General features: G+C 43.9%; 2 protein-coding genes across 2 annotated transcripts in view; both read left to right on the top strand.

The window, feature by feature from the left end:
- Positions 1-989: 989 nt before the first annotated feature.
- LOC149469365 (uncharacterized) overlaps positions 990-20867 on the top strand; it is a 52005-nt gene continuing 32127 nt past the window's right edge. The window contains exon 1 of the mRNA XM_089669340.1: positions 990-1116. Within this exon, the coding sequence (XP_089525466.1) occupies positions 1012-1116 (105 nt within the window). The 5' untranslated portion in view covers positions 990-1011. The remainder of the gene's footprint in view (positions 1117-20867) is intronic.
- LOC149469367 (uncharacterized) lies at positions 1198-13133 on the top strand. Its single transcript, XM_089669385.1, has 5 exons — positions 1198-1326; positions 1443-1540; positions 1620-1826; positions 1938-2079; positions 11518-13133. The coding sequence occupies exons 1-5, from the start codon at positions 1242-1244 to the stop codon at positions 12093-12095; spliced, it is 1110 nt and encodes a 369-aa protein (XP_089525511.1). The 5' UTR covers positions 1198-1241; the 3' UTR covers positions 12096-13133.

Below are 20867 nucleotides of genomic sequence, written 5' to 3'. Positions count from 1 at the left end.
AAATCATAGGAAGGATCATATTTATCATTCCTTGTCTGCAGATCTAATACTCATCAAAACCAGTTCAGAGACCAAACAAACCCAACAGAGAAAAGGGGATTTCTGATGCAGCAGGTCAAGAGGGTCCCGGGACCTTGAAAATTTTGTAAACCCTAAACAGTCCTGACTAAATGTCTTCCCATGGGGGGAGTAGTTCTTCAATGTCCAGCAACCCTCCTATTCCCCCCTCACATCCACATCCTATTATTGTGTGACCAATACCATCCAAATCATTCTTACTTTCATTTCCCAAAGTTATCCGTCTACAAGGAGACCTGTATAGATCACATGATGGCACCAATGAGGATGGAGGAGGACCAGAGTCACATGACTGAGAAGATACTAAACCTCACCCTGGAGATCATCTACCTGCTGACCGGAGAGGTGAGGAGGATTCTGGGAGGTCACATGACATCACTCTTATCTCTATTAATAAAGTGCAGACCTGACTGGAGAGGTGAGGAGGATTCTGGGAGGTCACATGACATCACTTTTATCTCTATTAATAAAACGCAGACCTGACTGGAGAGGTGAGGAGGATTCTGGGAGGTCACATGACATCACTCTCATCTCTATTAATAAAACACAGACCTGACCGGAGAGGTGAGGAGGATTCTGGGAGGTCACATGAAATCACTGATCTCTGTTAATAAAACACAGACCTGACCGGAGAGGTGAGGAGGATTCTGGGAGGTCACATGACATCACTCTTATCTCTATTAATAAAACACAGACCTGACCGGAGAGGTGAGGAGGATTCTGGGAGGTCACATGACATCACTCTTATCTCTATTAATAAAACACAGACCTGACCAGAGAGGTGAGGAGGATTCTGGGAGGTCACATGACATCACTCTTTATTAATAAAACACAGACCTAACCGAAGAGGTGAGGAGGATTCTGGGAGTCTAACATGATATTTCTATTGGTTCCCCAATACAGAGATTTCCTCTTCTGAAGTCAGGTGATCATATGACCATCACAGTGCCTCCATGTGACTCCCTAAACCCTGAGAGACACAACATGCAGAAGATTCTAGAAGTCACCAAGAAGATGATGGAGCTGCTGACAGGAGAGGTGAGCGGTGCCGGGAATTCTGGGACATTCTCCAGTAACAGACAAGGGATGTGTCTGGATGGTGACTGTATCATTGTGTGTGTCAGGTTCCTATAAGGTGTCAGGGTGTCACTGTCTATTTCTCCATGGAGGAGTGGGAGTATTTAGAAGGACACAAGGATCTCTACAAGGACGTCATGATGGACAATCAGCCGCCCCTCACATCACCGGGTAAGAGGAGACTTTATTGTAAAGGAGAGAGCAGTACGGAGGATCCACCTAGATCCCCCATCATCTGATAAACACATAGAAACAATGGATTCAGTCAGTGTGTGTGTTTCCTACAGATGGATCCAGTCATGGGAACCCACCAGAGAGATGTCCCCGCCCTCTGTATTCCCGGGATTCCACACAGGAAGGTCACACCATCCCTCACCATCATCAGGTAGATGATGACAATTATTGGTAGTTGTGATTTATACACAGCATGTTTGTTACAATGAATGTTTTATTATATCTTTCAGAGTGGAATCCTCGGGGATGATAATATTGATGTTAAAGAAGAGTATAAAGAGGAGGATGAGGAGTATGGAGTGATGGAGGAGTTTTCAGAAGGACACAAGGATATGATGGAGCCACCTAATACCAGGAACCCACCAGAGAGATGTCCCCGTCCTCTGTATTCCCGGGATTCCACACAGGGAGGTCACACCATCCCTCATTGTTACAAGGTTGGTTGGACTGAGCATCTAGAACATACATTTGAGGAGAAAATATGTGGATTTTTCATGTGAGCTTATATTTATATATTTTTGGTGAAATTTCTAATTTTCTTGGTTTAGGGTGAAGATCTGATGTATATAAAAGTTGAGGTGAAAGCAGAAGAAGAAGAGGCGTATGTGAGGGATGATCAGCAGTCTATGGAGGAGGATGGAATAACGGGGACATTTATAGAGGAGGACACTCCTACAGAGATCAGCACAGGTGGGTCATGAACACTAAATCCATTCCTCCACCCATACTGCTCACTGATTGGTCCAGAGTAGGGCGGGGACTGGGTGATATCAGCCTGTAATCCCCTGGTCACTTTCCTGAGCTGTGTTCCCCGTCCTGTATTCCTGGATTTCTCTCGGATAATCTTCCTTCTCTGTGCTGCAGACACAATTTATGTATCTAGACTGGATTTATGGAGGTTCTGGGGTTCAGCTGGCAGCATTATGTGACCTAGGCTCCTGGGACATGTGATTTGGATCTCCTTCCCCATGTTCGGGTCTAGTAAGATCTCTGACAGAACATTTCTCCCAGGGTTCCTTGCTCTGTGGTCTGCTGGCTGTGCTGGGTGGAGGGATATGTCTGTAGTGTCTCAGACCCAAGTCACTGAGTGCAGTCTCAGGAGATGGGAGGCAGCGGTGTGGGATCTCTGCAACTTGTCTACAGTAAACATTTAACCACTTGACCTCCAGAGGATTTACCCCCTTAATGACCACGCCTCTTTTTGCTACTCTGCGCTGCACTAATTCAACTGATAATTGTGCGGTCATGCAATGCTGCACCCAAACAAAATTATGTCTTTTTTCACACAAATAGAGCTTTCTTTTGGTGGTATTTTATCACCTGTGCACTTTTTTTATGTGCAATATACAAAAAAAGACCAAACATTTTGAAGAAAAATAATATTTTTTACTTTCGGCTATAAAAAATATATAGTAAACTCAAAGTTAGTTATAGATTTAGGCCAAAATGTATTCTGCTCCATGTTTTTGGTAAAAAAATCCCAATAAATGTATATTGATTGCTTTGTGTGGAAGTTATAGCGTCTACAAAATATGGGATAGATAATGGAATTTGCACCATTTTTCTGCTATACAGCGCTGTACTAGTTTAACTGACAATTGCGCAGTCATGCAATACGGTACATAGATGAAATTTATGTCCTTTTTTTCACACGAATAGAGCTTTTGGTGGTATTTGATCACGTGTGCACTTTTTATTTTTGACGCTATAAACAAAGAAAGCTTTGAGAAAAAAAAAATGTTTTTTTTAAAAAAACAATATTTTCTCATTTCTGTCATAAATATCCCAAAAAACTAAAATTTCCTCATAAATTTAGGCTAAAATGTATTCTGCTCCATGTTTTTGGTTAAAATAATCCCAATAATTGTATATTGATTGCTTTGTGTGAAAGTTATAGCGTCTACAAACTATGGGAGAGATAATGGAATTTACACAGCTTTTACTTTCTGACTGCTCATCACATTTCTTGAGGTGCTAAAATACCAGGACAGTACAAACACCCCAAATTACCCCTTTTCGGAAAGTAGACACCCTAAGCTATCTGCTGAGAGGCATATTGAGTCCATGGAAGATTTTTTTTTTTCCCACAAGTTTCTAGAAAATTACAAAAAGTTGTCATTTAAATTATATATTTCTTGCACAAGCCATGTGTATATGTGGAATTACACCCTAAAATATATTCTGCTACTTCTACCGAGTATGGGGGTACCACATGTGAGAGACTTTTTTGGAGCCTAGCCACATACAGGAGCCTGAAATCCAATGACCACTTTGAAAGCCTGAAGGTGCGTAACTTCCTCATTTCACTTCCTCACTACCTATCACAGTTTCGGAGGCTCTGAAATGCCAGGACAGCACCAAACCCCCCCAAATGACCCCTTTTTGGAAAGTAGGCACCCCAAGGAATTTAAAAAAAGGCATGGTGAGTATTTTGCAGATCTCATTTTTTCTCACAAGCTTTTGAAATATAAAAAAAGAAAAGAAAAAATGTTTTTGTTTTTTTCTTAATTATCCAAAAACTTGTGTTAACAAACGAGATCTGCAAAATACTCACCATGCTTCTTATCAAATTCCTTGGGGTTTCTACTTTCCAAAAAGGGGTCATTTGGGGGGGTTAGGTGCTATCCTGGCATTTCAGGGCCTCCGAAACTGTGATAGGTAGTCAGGAAGTGTAATGAGGAAATAAAGCCCTTTAAAAGCTTGAAGGTGGTTATTGGATTTTGGGGTCCTGTACTTGGCTAGACTGCCAAAATGTCTCACATGCGGTACCCCCATACTCGGGAGAAGTAGCAGAATGTATTTTGGGGAGTAATTCCACATATACCCATGGCATGTGTGTGAGCAGTAAATCATTTAAGTGACAATTTTGTGTAAAAAAAAAAAACAAATTTGTAATTTTCCAAAAACTTGTGGTAAAAAAATAATTTCATCTATTGATTCAACATGCCACTCAGCAAATAGTTTGGGGTGACTACTTTCCAAAAAGAAGTTGTTTTGGGGGGTGGGGTCATTTTATGCCCAGCATTAGAAGTTTATGCCACACATCACTCACTCTTCTAACCACCTGAAGACCAAGCCTTTTTGTTCACATGAAAAAAATCTATATATTTTGCTAGGAAATTAATTTAAAACCCCAAAAATTATATATTTTTTAAAGCAAACACCCTAGTGAATAAAATGGTGGGTGCTGAAATTTTTTCTGTCCCATAGTACTTGCGCAGCAATGTTTAAAACGCAATTTTGTTTATTAAAAAATACACTTTTTTTTACTTTTAATGCACAAAAATACAATATATTGGCCAATTATTTGGTAAAATATAAAAGATGATGGTATGCCGAGTAAATAGATACCAAACCTGACCTGCTTTAAAACTGTGCATGCCCCGTGCAATGGTGACAAACTGCATACATTTTTAATATCCATAGGTAATGTTTTAAAGCCTTTACAAGCTACCATTGTAGATTTACAGAGGAGGTCTAGTGTTAGAATTACTGCCCTTCATCTGACGTTTGTGGCGATACCTCACATGTATGGTGCAACCGCTGTTTACATACCAGCACAGGATCAAGGCTCACAAACGCAGGTGTGTGTATGTGCACACGGGGGTGAGGGTACTTTCTTTCTTTTTTTTTAAGTTATTTTGATTTTTTATCACTTTTAATGCTATCACAGGGAATGCAAATATCCCCGATAACTTCAATGGGCATTGTCATAGATTCTTTTTTGAGAAATCTGGGGTCTATCAGACTCCGGATCTCTCCACTGCCCTTACATTATCTAATCAAACCAACATCGGTGATCAGATGCTTTCCCAATTTACAAATGGCGCTGTTTATATCCTGCGAAAATGAAGTGATGAAATGCTCGTAGATTACGATTTCCTAGATTATAGAGATGATTGGCACCATTTTAGTCTCCAATCAGCTCTATGGTCAGCTGGCAGAAACACCGGCTGCATTCTCAGGTTCCCCCGATGGCACGGGACTGCCCGAGAAAGCCTTGGAAGGCAGTGGGGGAGGGGGAATCATATCCCGCTGCTTGTAAAAGCAATCCTGTAGCTAATTATCTACTAGGATTGCTTTTACATGAAAGCCGATCGCCAGCTGAAAAAAATGATACCAGGATGATGCCTGCAGTTGTAGGCATCATCCTGGTATAACCATTCAAAGTCCAGGGATGTACCAGTACATCGCTGGTCCTTGTTGGGTATATATACTATATTCTTTTTTTTTGTATGCAGCCTGTGGACTGAATGAAAAAATGAGAAGAAATCTCTGCCAGAAAAAGTGTGTGGTGTGCCCACCATTAGAATATAGTGCCCTGCATCCACCCACTTCTAATGGTGGGCACACATTAGGTCACACGGTGCCACATGTGCCATTTCCAAGATTGTACAAATGTCTAAATAGTGGCACACTTGAATAAAAATTGTCCACGTATAAGTGGTACCCCATATGGAGAAATGATGACACCAAGTCCCAAACTATCTTTCCACTGCTCCCTATGTAGTCTGGGCATCCAGGGGGCTCCACATGACTATCTTTTCCCACGTAAATCCAAAACTTATAAGTATAGCCTGTTGTCCTCTCACAGGTCTTCTACATCTTGACCCCATATCTGGCACGCTTGCTGGGGAGAAATTGTTTGAATGCAAGGTGGTTAGAAAAATGAATGAGGGACTCATCAACGCAGATGTTTTGCTGGGGAGTATAGACATCTGCAAATTTTTGGTTAAGGTGATTTTCGAGGTGCTGAATTTTGTGGAGCCGGTCAAAATCAGGGTCACCCCGAGGACGACAGATTGTATTGTCATTGAAATGCATAAAACACATTATACTCTGATATCTATGCCTGGCCATGGCAGCAGAGAACACGGCATATGATGAATCGGGTCTGTGGACCAATACAACTGCAATTCATTTCTTTTAGTAATGTCCATGTTGAGGGTTAAGCCCCCAAAAAATATAAATTCAAAAACCGTAATGGGTTTCCATGCGAATGGTCTGGTAATGTTTGAATGTTGGTTGGCGGCGATAAATTGTTGTGCATATAAAATGCTTTGATCCACAATCAATGCATAGAGATCTTTAGTGAAAAACAGCTTTAAAAAATCAAGCGGAGGAGTTAAATCTGCTATTTCCACCTGAATTCTGGTTTGGGCAGCTCTATGGGTGTCAAGGTCCTACCTTTTCCCAGAGGTTTGCTGCTCCATGTGCTGGCATCCATCTTGGGTTTCTGCAAAGCATGGTGGGAGCCTTTTATGATTTCAGGCCTGTGTGGTTGAGCACATTTAAGCCTGTTGTCTGCACTTCCTCTTTGCATTCGTGTCCTGTATGATAGTGTTGTTGCAAGCTCTTACTCTACTCTCGTGGCTCTCCTGGAAACTGACTCGGCTTTGTCTAAGACTATTCTCAGCCTTATCCCTTTATCTGACCTCCCGTTGCTGACCCGGCTTGTGACCTGAGTATTCTTGTCTACCGTTCGGTATTGTCTGTCCCGCTGTTATTGACCCGGCCTGTCCGACTACGCTATCGTTCTTGTCTGGTTCCTACCAGCTATACGCCATTGGCGGCGGCCATTACCGCAGCTGGGGTTTCTTGGGGGCCGCGACCTGGTCCCTGGCTGTGTCAAGTCCATCCCCACCATCACGGGCCCTGGTGAAGGGCAGCCTGGGGCTTAGACTCCGCGCTCTGAGGGACTCCGGTCTGTGGGTGGTGGTTGTCGGCAGTCGGTGCGTGACCCTACCTTTAAGCCTGCCTGTCCATTCCACAGCTCTTGCACTGACAATGGGCCTGTGTGCGAATTCTTGGTGGTTGCGTGACAATACTTGTGCTCGCCACCTCACCAGCTTGTACTGCACTTATAGGACTCACCTGGTATTAATAAGTGTTCTTGCAAGAACACTTATTGTTATCTCACAAATATATTCTTATTATTATAGCCAAATTTACCACCCTAACTCCTCCCACAGTTTTTACACTACAAAGACAAGTAATATATCAAAACGTGCTGATTGTTCCAGATTGGATTGCTATTTATGGAACGTTTCACCGAATGGTTCACAAAATATTGTGGTTTTTGTGGTGAAATTTTCCCATAGGAATGAATGGAGCAACTTCAGTTGGGGCTGACAAAGTTAGAGTGTGAAAGGAAAAATCAGGACATGATTTCTAAACTGCCATCACTCCCTCATTTTCAAGCCCACCTACACAAATTTTATATCAAAACGTTTAGCTATCCCTGCTGCCACTAAAAATGTTCACAACTAAGCCATAGTCCTGATAGTTTTCACAATATGACCATTTGTTTGCAACTCATGCCGCCCATTGACATTCATTGAATCTCCACTCTAGACACCTGAAATTTGAAGGGACATTTCTAAACTGCAACTGTGCCTTCATTTTTCATATTTCAGAGACATACTATGCATCAAAATGTAGGTCTAGGTCTTATGATTCTCACAATATAAAGCTCTTTGCTGTAGGATATATACTTTTAAAACTACAACCGTTTGAAGATGGCAACTGCCAGTGAAGTGAGCAAGTTGGAGCAGTTTGTTTATAAAAGTTCCTCTCAGCTTGCACTAGAGTGAGTTGCCATAGCAACCCAGCTGTGTGAGCAGCCAGCAGAGTGACCAAAGCTACTCCGCCCACTCCAGTTGTGCAGGCAAGAACACTTCACACAATTTCCCCAGAAATTGTAGATTTTCTAGTTATTATTATTATACAGGATTTATATAGTCCCAATACAAGAGGGAGAGGAGGGCCTGATCCTGGGAACTTACAATCTAAGAGAAATGTGAAAGGATGTACTAGGCCACTGGTGCTCGCCAGTTCACCAAAAGGTAGCGTGGCACTAGTACTGGCACTCTGCTGCATATGAGAGTCATCAAAATTTACCAGCAAGTGCTAGCAGAGATCAGGCCTGATTCTGTGAACACTGCGGTTTTGTGTACAATGTATCAAGTGACAATGACCTACTGACACTGCACTTGCTGAGGGAGACGGGGGGGGTAAGCTTAGGGGCTAAATGCAGGTGCTGGCAGGTGCCGGGGCTGATCCCGCTAACGCTGCGTTTTTGGGGACACTATAGTAATGTGAACGCTGGTATAGTGCTGATCTGATCAAAGATATTGACCCGTTCAGACACTATACTAGCAATGGAGGTTTCTTGTGTATGAGCATCTTCCTGGCAATCAAGGGGTTAAATGTGATTACTGGTGTACTGATGGGCAATCTGACGCCATCTGGGAGGTGCGTGAAAACCACTGGAGTGCCAATCAATTATATATGTGATTTTGTGCACCCATGCCGCCCTGTAGCAGTATTTCTGCTATAGGGCGGTCAGGAAGCGGTTACAGAAACTGTTTGTGATACGGTGCTGTGTTACTTTAACTGACAATTGCGCGGTCATGCAACTCTGCACTAAAATTAAATTTACAGATTTTTTCCCCACGAATTGGGCTTTCTTTTGGTGGTATTTGATCGACTGTGCATTTTTTTATTTTTTGCGCTATAAAAAAAAGACTAACAATTTTGAGAGAAAAAAAACAATATTTTGGACTTTTTGCTATAAAACATGTCTAATAAAAAAATGTAAATATCAAATTTAGTCATAAATTTTGGACAAAATGTATTCTGCTCCGTGTCTTTGCTGAAAAAAATCCCAATTTGTGTAAGTTAATTGGTTTACATGACAGTTATAGCATTTAGAAATGGCGGTATAGATACTGGATTTCTTTTAATATACTAATAATAGTGGAAATCAGCAATTTATGATGGCGATCAGCGACTCATGGCGGGACTGCGGGACTGAGGTGGACATTCTGACACTGGGGGGGAACTGACTTGGGGTCACTGACATCCACAGTGACACCAATATAGTGATCAGAGCAAAAAAAAAACCCACTGACACTGTACTAATAGCACTGGGGAGGAAGGGGTTAACTTCTGGAGACAAAGAGTTAACTGTGTGAGGAGAGTTTTACTAGGGGGTGGGGTCTGTTACTAGGGGGTGGGGTCTGTTACTAGGGGGCGGGGTGTGTGTACCTCTCTGTTACACACTATCCCGGAAGGCTGAGCTCAGTGATCCTGGAACAGTGTGCTGAAAGCTGACAGGGAGGAGAGCTCCACTGAATTCAATGCAGCCTTCCTCTCTGGCAATCGCCGGGCTCTGGTGGGTAATCACTGGCTGGAACCCAGTGATTGACATCCACAGCCATGGTGGTCACGCCCCTCGTGTGCGCTCCCTACCCCAGAATGCAGGATTATGTATATATACGTGATCCTCCACACAGGGGCCACCTTATAGCAGTATATTTACTGCGAGTGGTCCCCTAGTGGTTATGCTTCCACTGATTACTGAATACCAATATTATGAGTCCTGACCCTTACACTGTATAATTTATATTGTACATTACATACTCCTGATCCCTGCACTATATACTCTATATTGTACATTACATACTCCTGACCCCTGCACTATATACTCTATATTGTACATTACATACTCCTGACCCCTGCACTATATACTCTATGTTGTACATTACATACTCCTGACCCCTGCACTATATACTCTATGTTGTACATTACATACTCCTGACCCCTGCACTATATACTCTATGTTGTACATTACATACTCCTGACCCCTGCACTATATACTCTATGTTGTACATTACATCCTCCTGACCCCTGCACTATATACTCTATGTTGTACATTACATACTCCTGACCCCTGCACTATATACTCTATGTTGTACATTACATACTCCTGACCCTGCACTATATACTCTGTTGTACATTACATACTTCTGGCCCCTGCACTATATACTCTGTTGTACATTACATCCTCCTGACCCCTGCACTATATACTCTGTTGTACATTACATCCTCCTGACCCCTGCACTATATACTCTATGTTGTACATTACATACTCCTGACCCCTGCACTATATACTCTATGTAGTACATTACATACTCCTGACCCCTGCACTATATACTCTATGTTGTACATTACATCCTCCTGACCCCTGCACTATATACAATATGTTGTACATTACATCCTCCTGACCCCTGCACTATATACTCTATGTTGTACATTACATACTCCTGACCCCTGCACTATATGTTGCACATTACATACTCCTGACCCCAGCACTATATACTCTATTTTGTACATTACATACTCCTTTCCCCTGCATGCACTATATACTCTATGCTGTACATTACATCCTTCTGACCCCTGCACTATATACTCTATGTTGTACATTACATACTCCTGACCTCTGCACTATATACTCTGTTGTACATTACATACTCCTAACCCCTGAACTATATACTCTTATGTTGTACATTACATAGTCCTTACCCCTGCACTATATACTCTGTTGTACATTACATACTCCTGACCCCTTCACTATACACTCTATGTTGTACATTACATACTCCTGACCCCTTCACTATATACTCTATGTTGTACATTACATACTCCTGACTTCTGCTCTCCCCCCTCCCCCCACTGCTATATATACACATAATATGGATTCTCTTTTGTTCCCCCCATTTCCTCCCAGCTGGACATTTTATATCGGATGATGTGATTGGAGCACAGACTTTTACATGGTGATAATAATGTGATAACATCCTCCAACTTTGGACCCTTAAACAGAAAGTGATAATGAGGGAGGAGTCAATACCCCAATGATGGTGGTCTTCAGGATCAGTCCAGTCTTCATCTTGGTTGTTCTCCCCCCATCCTCACTCTCTGACCTCTGGTGGGGCTCAGCCCCGCTGTTCTTCATGACTAAATCATGGACTAAATAAGGAAGTGCAGTACTTCTTGTGTTGGGAAGATGGCGATGAGTGATAGAGGGGGTGGGGACCCTCGTCCTATAATCCCCTCATCACTGTCCCTCCTATAAAAGACAGTTCTGGTTGTGTCCTCACTCTCTGACTAAGGTCCATGAATAAAGAAATGACCTGGTAGGAGATCAGAGGAGCCATTTCCTAGTTCCCTTGAGGGTGGAATTGTAAGCTCCTCAGAGACCAAGCTGCCTGGTGTGGGCGGAGTCCTGGTTTGGGGGAACCAATCAGCTCCTGTCTAGTAATCCTCTTTGTCTTTGTATTTTAGTCCATGGCCGGGAGATGAGGAAAACCTCCGAGGATTGTCTCACTTTGTCTCCAGACTGGAGAGTAGAAGATGAGGACATCATACAGTATAGTCCAGGAGAAAACCCGGCTCTCTCCAATGTCCATCCGGCACCACCCAGTGTAGATGGACCATCGGATTCCTCGTATCCTGAGGAACCTCAGACTGTGTGGGACCGGGCCGGCCTTCCAACAGGGAAGAGGTTCTCCTGTACTGAGTGTGGGAAGGGTTTCTGTTCTAAATCCAATCTTAATAGGCATAAAAGATCTCACACGGGGGAGAAGCTGTATTCCTGTCCTGAGTGCGGGAAATGCTTTTCAGAGAAGTCCTATCTTCATAAACATCAGAGATCTCACACGGGGGAGAAGCCGTACTCTTGTTCTGAGTGCAGGAAATGTTTTTCAGAGAAGTCCAGTCTTTATAGACATCAGAGATCTCACACGAGGAGAAATAACTTTCCTGTCCTGAGTGTGGGAAATGTTTTATGGCGAAGTCCAGTCTTTCCAGAAATCAGAGATCTCACATGGTTGAGAAGCCACTTTCCAGTCCTGAGTGATTAAAATGTTCCTCACTGACATCCTGTCTTCCTGTACATCAGGGGTCTCACATGGGGGAGAAGCCACTTTCCTGTCCTGAGTGAGGGAAATGTTTTTCAGGGCGATCCGGCCTTAACACGCATCAGAGATTTCATACAGGGGAAAAGCCATATTCTTGTTCTGAGTGCGGGAAATGTTTTTTGCAGAAGTCCGATCTTTACAGACATCAGAGAACTCACACGGGGGAGAAGCCACATTCCTGTCCTGAGTGAGGGAAATGTTCCTCACTGAAGTCCTGTCTTCCTGTACATCAGGGGTCCCACACAACCCTGGAGGTGTATTAGTGCCTTGAGTGCGGGAAATGTCTTCTAGATGAATGTTGCTGGACATCCCAGCTCTCATGTGGGGAAGAAGCACACCCTGATATACACCTCAGATATACTCCATGGCTGATCTTCATCATGGAAGAAACAGTTCATAAGGAGATCAGAGGTCCCCGAAGACATGGATGAAGTGTGGGACCGGGTTGGCCATTGATGGCAGGAGAAGAATAACAATGGAGTCCTGCCCTAGAGCACTGAATAAAGATGATGGTTTTACTATTTCCATATTTTTATTTACTATTTCCATGTTTGGAATTTAATATTTTATTTTCTAATTGGCTCTGAATATTACATTTTGTTAATTGTCTTTTCTATACACACTTCATCCTTTATATTTGTAATAATAAAGTATCTTTTTATCAGACATGTTTAATATTATAATGGCTCTGTAATCCAATAGTTCTGTTGTTATGACATTATGGCACTTGTAGTCCTCCAGGTGAATGGCAATACGCTATATCTAGTTTGATGACATCATGTTGTGTATACATTGTATATTATAATCCCAGCTGGCTCACTCCCTATAATTGGCAGAGTATTATTATTCATTATTTTATATATACATTCATTTTTCCATATCATTTTAGGGGTCTACAACAAAATGGAGAGCGTCTCCTGTATTATCCCTATCATTAATATTGTTATCCTTCAATAAAATGGCGGCCGTTATGTATAGTCATTTATTTCTTTAGCTGCTCTTATTTTTGTCCTTTATCATCCTACTGTTCAGCATTTATTATTCATTCCTTTGTATTGCATTCCCTGATGGGCTGAGTGGTTTTCCCTAAGCGGTTCTGTTTTGTCCGGCTGCCTTGCAGGTCTTCCACAAAATGGCGCCCGCATCGCGCATGCGTTCGGGAGCTATAAATAGCGGATGACGTCAGTGGCAAGGCTATTCCTTTGATAACGTGTTGTTGCATGAAACACGTAAGGGAGGAGCAATGCCGTGCTGACGTCACGTCGCCGAGGCTGCATGTTGGTCCGGCGGCCATCTTTATCACTGCATATGTAAGTTTGATTTTTTGGCATCAATATTTGGATTCTTTGCCCATATCTATTCCAGAGTTCCTACACTATAATATCCATGTGTGGTGGCTGATCACTGAGCCGTGGAAGGTGGAAGAGTAACATCTGACAGTATCGGTGCACCTTGGCTGGATTGGATATTAAGGAGCAGTTCCTCCCCCACTCCCTGTAATGGATTGGTCCATTAGTGATGTCTGGAGTGCTCCCCCTGCTGTGTGTGTGCCAGTGGAGCCCCCTTCTGCCCCGACCACATCCATGATGACCACCAGGGTCCTGTTTGGAGGGTATTGTTACATGCGGTAAGAGCAAGAACATACCAATCTATCACCATCTGAAGTCACGAGCACTGGAGCAGGGGTGGACTGACAACTCATGGGGCCCCCGGGCAATAGGGGATCATGGGGCCCCTGTATCCTTGCCCAAACTCAAAAAAGCCTATGAAAAAGGTACCAGGGGCATCTCATGGGGCCCCCTACTGACCCCGGGCCCTCGAGCAGTACCCGAGTTTCCAAATGGTCAGTCCACCCCTGCACTGGAGTTATTTCCAATATTCCTGCTTCCCAGTCACCAGAATCACTATTCTACTTGAAGTGTTATAACGATCACCATCTCAATTCTCATCCAGTCACCAGTTTACTGGAATATGGATTCATCAGCACGTTTTTGCACTTTATGCACTTTATTTATTTATGTTTACACTTATACATTTTAGTGGAATATTTATGGATTTATTTGTGCTTCTTTTGGTTTTAATCCATTCACCATATTTCTTGTCACTGGATTTTCTCCAGTTATTCATTGTTTTCACCAGATCCTTTGTATTAGCACTGCATACCTATTGACCATTTAGCAGAGGATTTCGGGGTTCTGTCCTTTTATGCCAGCAGCTCATTTGTGTGTTTTGTGCGCTCACCTATACTCTATTGATTACATCGGAACATGTTGTTTCTTTTCCAAGTCGGCAGATCTTCCACAAAACTGTTCCACACACAGATGGAATCCGTGACGACAACAAACTCCTTGATATTATGGTCTGTAGCAATGTGAACAGTTCTGTATACAGCTGGGAATTCCAGCACTTGGCTGCTCTTGGCACCAATACTGCCCCCTACTGATACATTTGGGAATTGTCCTGTCCGGGTGATTCCAACGCCGGCTACTCATTGTCTTTCCTGGTCTATGGGGGTGTGATCAGCACAGCCATCAATATATACACATGGCAGGAATGGACAGTAGTCCTCGTCATCGGCCTTGTAAGGGGAAGATCATTGTTCTTCTAAGAAGTCATCTAATGGCTCTTCTGTATGAGAAGGAGCTGAACAATCCTGGAGTTGGCCGGACCTCGGGATACAACTCTTTATTTCCTTTATATGGGACTTGTAATGGCCATCCTTGTGAGGATGATGTCCAGGCAGGGATTCTGCTGGGTGATAAATTACCATCTCGGATTTGTCACTTTGTAAATATTGCAGAGGTTGATGTTCAGTTATATTATTATTTCCTCACCCTGAATGTAACTTTTACAGTTTTGAAGGGCCCAGACTGGGGCTAGTAATGCTTTCTCACAGTCATTGGATGTGATTTGTACAGGTGACAGGGAATTACTGGCATAGGCAATGATTGGTTCAGATTGTCTTGTATTTGATCCAGTACAGCATTGATACTGAGGTTTGTGAATCCAGTTTCCAGGTAGAAGGGTTTTCCTCCTTCTGGATAAGCCAGGCACGGGGCTTGGGTGAGTTTCCTTGTCAGCTCATTCATGGCTCGCTCCTGAGCCCCCCCCATGTCCATGGTATATTCTTCTTTAGTAATGTCAATAAAGGTTTCCTGATTTCTGCCTAGTCATCAATAAACGTACGTGAGTAATTCATCACACCCACAAATGATCTCACGTCACTGATGTTGGGGGGTGTTTTACACTTCATCACATCTGTCACGGAGTGCCTGCTCTTCTCCTGCCACCCCCCCCCCCCCGGTGCCTGTGTCTCCCCTGTGTCCCCTCACCCTCTTCATAGGATGAGAAGTGGCACCTCTCCCCCCCACCTCTTGTCACCTCTTCACATCCTGATGTACCCTTTGAAGAAAGGCTGTGCAGGATGGGGGGAAAGTGACCACCCACAGGGGGTTCCAGCGCGGTACTGCCGACCTGTCTCCACATGCCCCCCGGCGGGCGCAGCATGGGCACGAGGCTTCCCGAGCTCTGCACCCACCGGAGACAAATGTTGTGCTCCCAAAAGTGCGGCCAGAGTAAGGGGCGTGCCTCGTTGCCCCAGCAACCCGACGCTGGACCGGCCATTGCCAGAGCAACCAGGAAGTGTCTTGTGCTCGCTTAAGAAGGCCGGCGCAGGACCCAGGTGGGTGTGTGTTCATCCCCCACTCAGGACAGGGTGCTGTGAGGGGTCTGAGCTGTGGCCAGACCCCCACAGTCGGTACCCACTGCAACTCTGCCTAATACTCCGGGTCAGGACTATTACCCGCTGCCACTCTGCCTAATACTCCGGGTCAGGACTATTACCCGCTGCCACTCTGCCTAATACTCTGGGTCGGGAGTACCCGCTGCTGCTCTGCCTAATACTCCGGGTCGGGAGTACCCGCTGCTGCTCTGCATACTACGCTGGGTCAGGACTGTTACCCGCTGGTACTCTGCCTAATACTCTGGGTTGGGAGTACCCGCTGCTGCTCTTCCTAATACTCCGGGTCAGGAGTACCTGCTATCACTCTGCATACTATGCTGGGTCAGGACTATTACCTGCTGCCACTCTGCATACTACGCTGGGTCAGGACTATTACCCACTGGTACTCTGCCTAATACTCCGGGTTGGGAGTACCCGCTGCCGTTCTGCCTAATACTCTGGGTTGGGAGTACCCGCTGCCGCTCTGCATACTACACTGGGTCAGGACTATTACCCACTGGTACTCTGCCTAATACTCCGGGTTGGAAGTACCCGCTGCCACTCTGCATACTACTCTGGGTCAGGACTATTACCCACTGGCACTCTGCCTAATACTCTGGGTCGGGAGTACCCGCTGCTGCTCTGCATACTACGCTGGGTCAGGACTATTACCCGCTGCTGCTCTGCATACTACGCTGGGTCAGGACTATTACCCGCTGCTGCTCTGCATACTACGCTGGGTCAGGACTATTACCCGCTGCTGCTCTGCATACTACGCTGGGTCAGGACTATTACCCGCTGCTGCTCTGCATACTACGCTGGGTCAGGACTATTACCCGCTGCTGCTCTGCCTAATACTCTGGGTTGGGAGTACCCGCTGCCGCTCTGCCTAATACTCTGGGTTGGGAGTACCCATTGCCGCTCTGCATACTACGCTGGGTCAGGACTATTACCCGCTGGTACTCTGCCTAATACACCAGGGCCAGGATCACCTGCTGCTGCTGTGTGCCAGAAATATCTGCTGTGGGCCCCACGATACTCTGCCTAATACTCTGGGGCCAGGATCACCCACTGCTGTGTGCCAGAAATATCTGCTGTGGGCCCCACGATACTCTGCCTAATACTCTGGGGCCAGGACTACCCACTGCTGCCATGCACCAGAAATATCTGCTGTGGGCCCCACAATACTCTGCCTAATATGCTGGGGCCAGGATTACCCGTTGCTGCTGTGTGTCAGAACTACCTGCTTTGTGTATTACCTGCCATGTACTGAGGGTTGCTGTTAGCTGTTGACGACCGCTGGGAGCCAGAAAGAACCCCTGCCAGAACTGTGAGTGTCCATACCCCGTTTCCCCTGCCTGGACTGTCTGTGAACTCCCCCCCTTATTTCTCCCTACCGGGACTGTCTGAGAGCCCCTCCATTACCCTCCCTAGATGCTGAGTTTCCGCTGATCGCTGTTGTCCCTAGAGGGCTGTGTGAGGGCTGTGCTGAGGTCAGACCCCACAGCCAAGACCCCTCTGAGTCCCCGTGAGGCTGCTGTTGTGCCTAGAGAGCTGTGTGAGGGCTGTGCTGAGGTCAGACTCCACAGCCAAGACACCATTGAGTCCCCATGAGCCTGCTACCATGAGTGTCTGCAAGCTGCTTACTGTGAGTGTCCCTAGAAGCCGCCTGCTGCTGAGTGTCTGCAAGCTGCTTACTGTGAGTGTCCCTAGAAGCTGCATGTTGCGGAGTGCCATGAACTGCCCCTATTATGTGCCCAACTTACCCTTGCCCAAACTGTCCTTATTGTGTGCTCGGATTACCCTTGCCTGAACTGCCCCATTGCATGCCCAGACTATAGCTACCTGGACTGCCCCCCCCCCCCCGAGGGCTTGGGCCATCGCTACCCGAAGTGCCCTATCGTGGGCTGTATTACAATTATTTTAAAGACAAAATGTCTCTTTTATCAGCAGTAGCTGAGCGGTAGGGACCAAATTCTGCTTTTATTTCTGATACCACTTCAGACCATCTTATTACACCCGTGTCTCTAAGGCAAGTCAAGAAATTCCTGAGCTTTGGCTGAGACACCCATGGGACAAATTCAGTTTTCTGTTTGTCAGAATTCAAACTTCGGGTCATCATCGCCTCCTCGTAGGTTTCTGTGTGATCAATTATAGAAGGGATCCTTTCTTAGTAAGAGGCCCACAGTTTCTGTTAGGAATGGTATCACTTTGGTGGTATCATACACAGGCCTCTGGGATTTTCTCTCACTTTTGGGGTGTTTATGAAGTGAGATGGGTCTTAATTTAGGAAGATAATGTTCCCTACTGGAAGGCATTTCATCCTCATCTGGGGGGTCACTGTAGTTACTCTGAGATTCTGAAGCCTCTGATTTTAATGGGATTACAATTTTAGGCCTCATAGAATGGTCTGGGTGTGAGCTGCTAAAGGGTTCAATGACATTTGTAGTCTGCCAAGTAGAAGGTGTAACCCTTGTACTGCTGGCTTTTAGCTCCTGTGTCTCCGGTACCAATTGCTGATTTGCGCGGTTCTGGACATCTACCTCATGCTGGAGATGGGTATTCGCAATGCTCAGCTTTTCACATTCTCATTTCTAAAGTTGATTTTATCCCTTTACAGTCAGACAAATCCTCAGAGATCTGATCTAGATTCTTAACCACCTCCCATCCGGCCGTTGTATATAAACAGCCAGATGGTGGCAGTGTCATGTTTCACATGACTGTCATATGCCTTTAAGTGTTTTCTATATTTTTTCTCTGCTCCTCCCTTTCCTTTGGTTTAGTTAATGTTGTATAGATAGCCCTCCCCCTTTCCCAGGAATGCATTGCAGCTCTAGCCTCATGTCATGGAGCAGGAAACATTATGATCTTTTGACCTATTAAATGTTCATTGTTGTAAGAGTCTCTCAGTTTATGGAATAAACTTCACAAGATCTGCAAGATGTCTTATCGATTGAGTCACTGACTGTGGTATCCAGCTGAGGTTGAAGTTATCGCTATCTCATCACAACTGTAAGTTACAGAGATCACACTATCAATGCTTAGATTGGAGAGACAGAACAGGCAGTGCAGGGGCAGGTGGACGTTTATAAACAGCCTCCCCGCCCCCTGCTTGTGTGCGCTCCCTGGGAGTGCGCAGCAATGCGATCCGGTGCCCGCTGTGTCCTCCAGACACAGTGGAACACCGATCGTCGTACGGGACCTCTGTGTGAGGTCCTAATCATGTGATCACCGATTGGCCAATCAGTGATCACATGCAGAGTAGTAAGCAAGATGTTACTTCTGACATCATTGCTTACTATGTGTGAAATCTGTGAATGATCACAGAGGTCACATAGTACAGGGCTATTCACAACAGCCTTGTACCATGTGACAAGCTGTGACCAATCACAGCTCTCACAGTATTTATCAATGGCTGCAAGAATGCAGCCAGAGTGAAGGAGAAATGATTGCTTTTACAGCCTTTATGGGTGTAAAATAATCAGTGTAAAAAAAAAATCTTCATCACCCCCCACAAGTAGTACAGTATCACCATGGTGACACTGTACTGCTAGGGTGACAGTAGGTAAAAAAAACATAAATAATAATCTAAAAAACATTTTTTAAAAATTATAATTTTTGGTTATACACTAATTTGTTTTTTTTTTTTTACAAAAAAGATAATGGAATACATTTTGGCCAAGATTTATGATGAAATATTATCTATTTGCAAAATTTTATAAGAAAACACTTTTTTGAAAATGTTTGGACTTTTTAATTTATATAGCAAAAAAAATAAAAATCCCAGCGGTGAATAAATACCACCAAAATAAAGCTTTATCTGTCTCAAAAAAAAAAATGCTAAAAAATTTGTATGGGTACAGTGTTGCATGACCGCGCAATTGTCATTTAAAGTGTAACAGTGCTAAAAGCTGAAAACTGGCCTGGACAGGAAGGAAAGTGTCTGGACTTGAAGTGGTTAAAGAAGCGATCAATTCTTTATTTTGCAAATAATTTTCTTAAAATTGACCATTTTATCTGACAATTGCTCCATCTCAGCAGAAATGTTTGTAGATTGAGTTTCTATCTCATGGAGTTTTCTCTGTAAATGTTTAACGTTCTCAGCCTCTGGCCTGATATCCAATTTGCTTTATTTAATTGTTCTGCCAATTCAAAAATGACATCAAGAAATTCTGGCCGAGATTTATGCAGCCGTGTTTCTTTTTCTTTCTTTGTTTTATCCTCAGCTATTATATACAGATAGCCAGCAACACGTGAATTATCAGAGCAGATATCATTTGTATACCCTGGAATCCTACTCCACATTTCAGGTACCCAATCATTCATATCCTGCTTAATGTCCAACTTATCTTTCACAAAAGACATCCCCTGAAATGTCGCCAATTCTCTGACATCTCTCTGACTCAGAATAGCTTCAGATTCGGCACCAGAATGGCTCCATCTACTAGGAACACTTCTCACATCACACATTTTCTGTATTTGTAACTGACAACAGCGCTTTCAGAGCCAAGAAAATGACAATAAAATATCTATACTTGCACCATTATATTTTTCAGTCTGTTTCAAATGTAGGCAAATCTTGGTGGGATCTCCGAAATATGACAGAACTTTATCTGTGAGGAAATAATCCGTATACAATTCATGGAAACAGGCGGGATCTGGAATGAAGGAGATTCCCTACTAATTCTCACAAAGTAACCGACATCCCAGTTCTGTATTTGTGATAATTGGAAGATGAAATAAAACGCAATAATGTGCAAAAATATATATTTATTAATAATATAAATCAGTACAAAATGGGGATGAAATATAATAGGTGATGATAAATAATAAACAATACAAGATAACAGTACAATGATCTAATCCACAATAATGGGGAGAAATACAAGCCAGCAATTACTGCCAAATATTAATGAATTACATCCAACTGTCTGGAAATGTCGTGTAAGAAATCAGTAACTCAGCAACATGTGACAACAGATATACAAATCCCC

Source organism: Staurois parvus, unplaced genomic scaffold (genome assembly GCF_062004578.1).
Source record: "Staurois parvus isolate SC_StPar_1 unplaced genomic scaffold, SC_StPar_1.0 ptg000073l, whole genome shotgun sequence".
NCBI lineage: Eukaryota > Metazoa > Chordata > Amphibia > Anura > Ranidae > Staurois > Staurois parvus.
The sequence above is the reverse complement of the archived record's forward strand: the minus strand, read 5'-3'. Positions and strand labels throughout refer to the sequence as shown.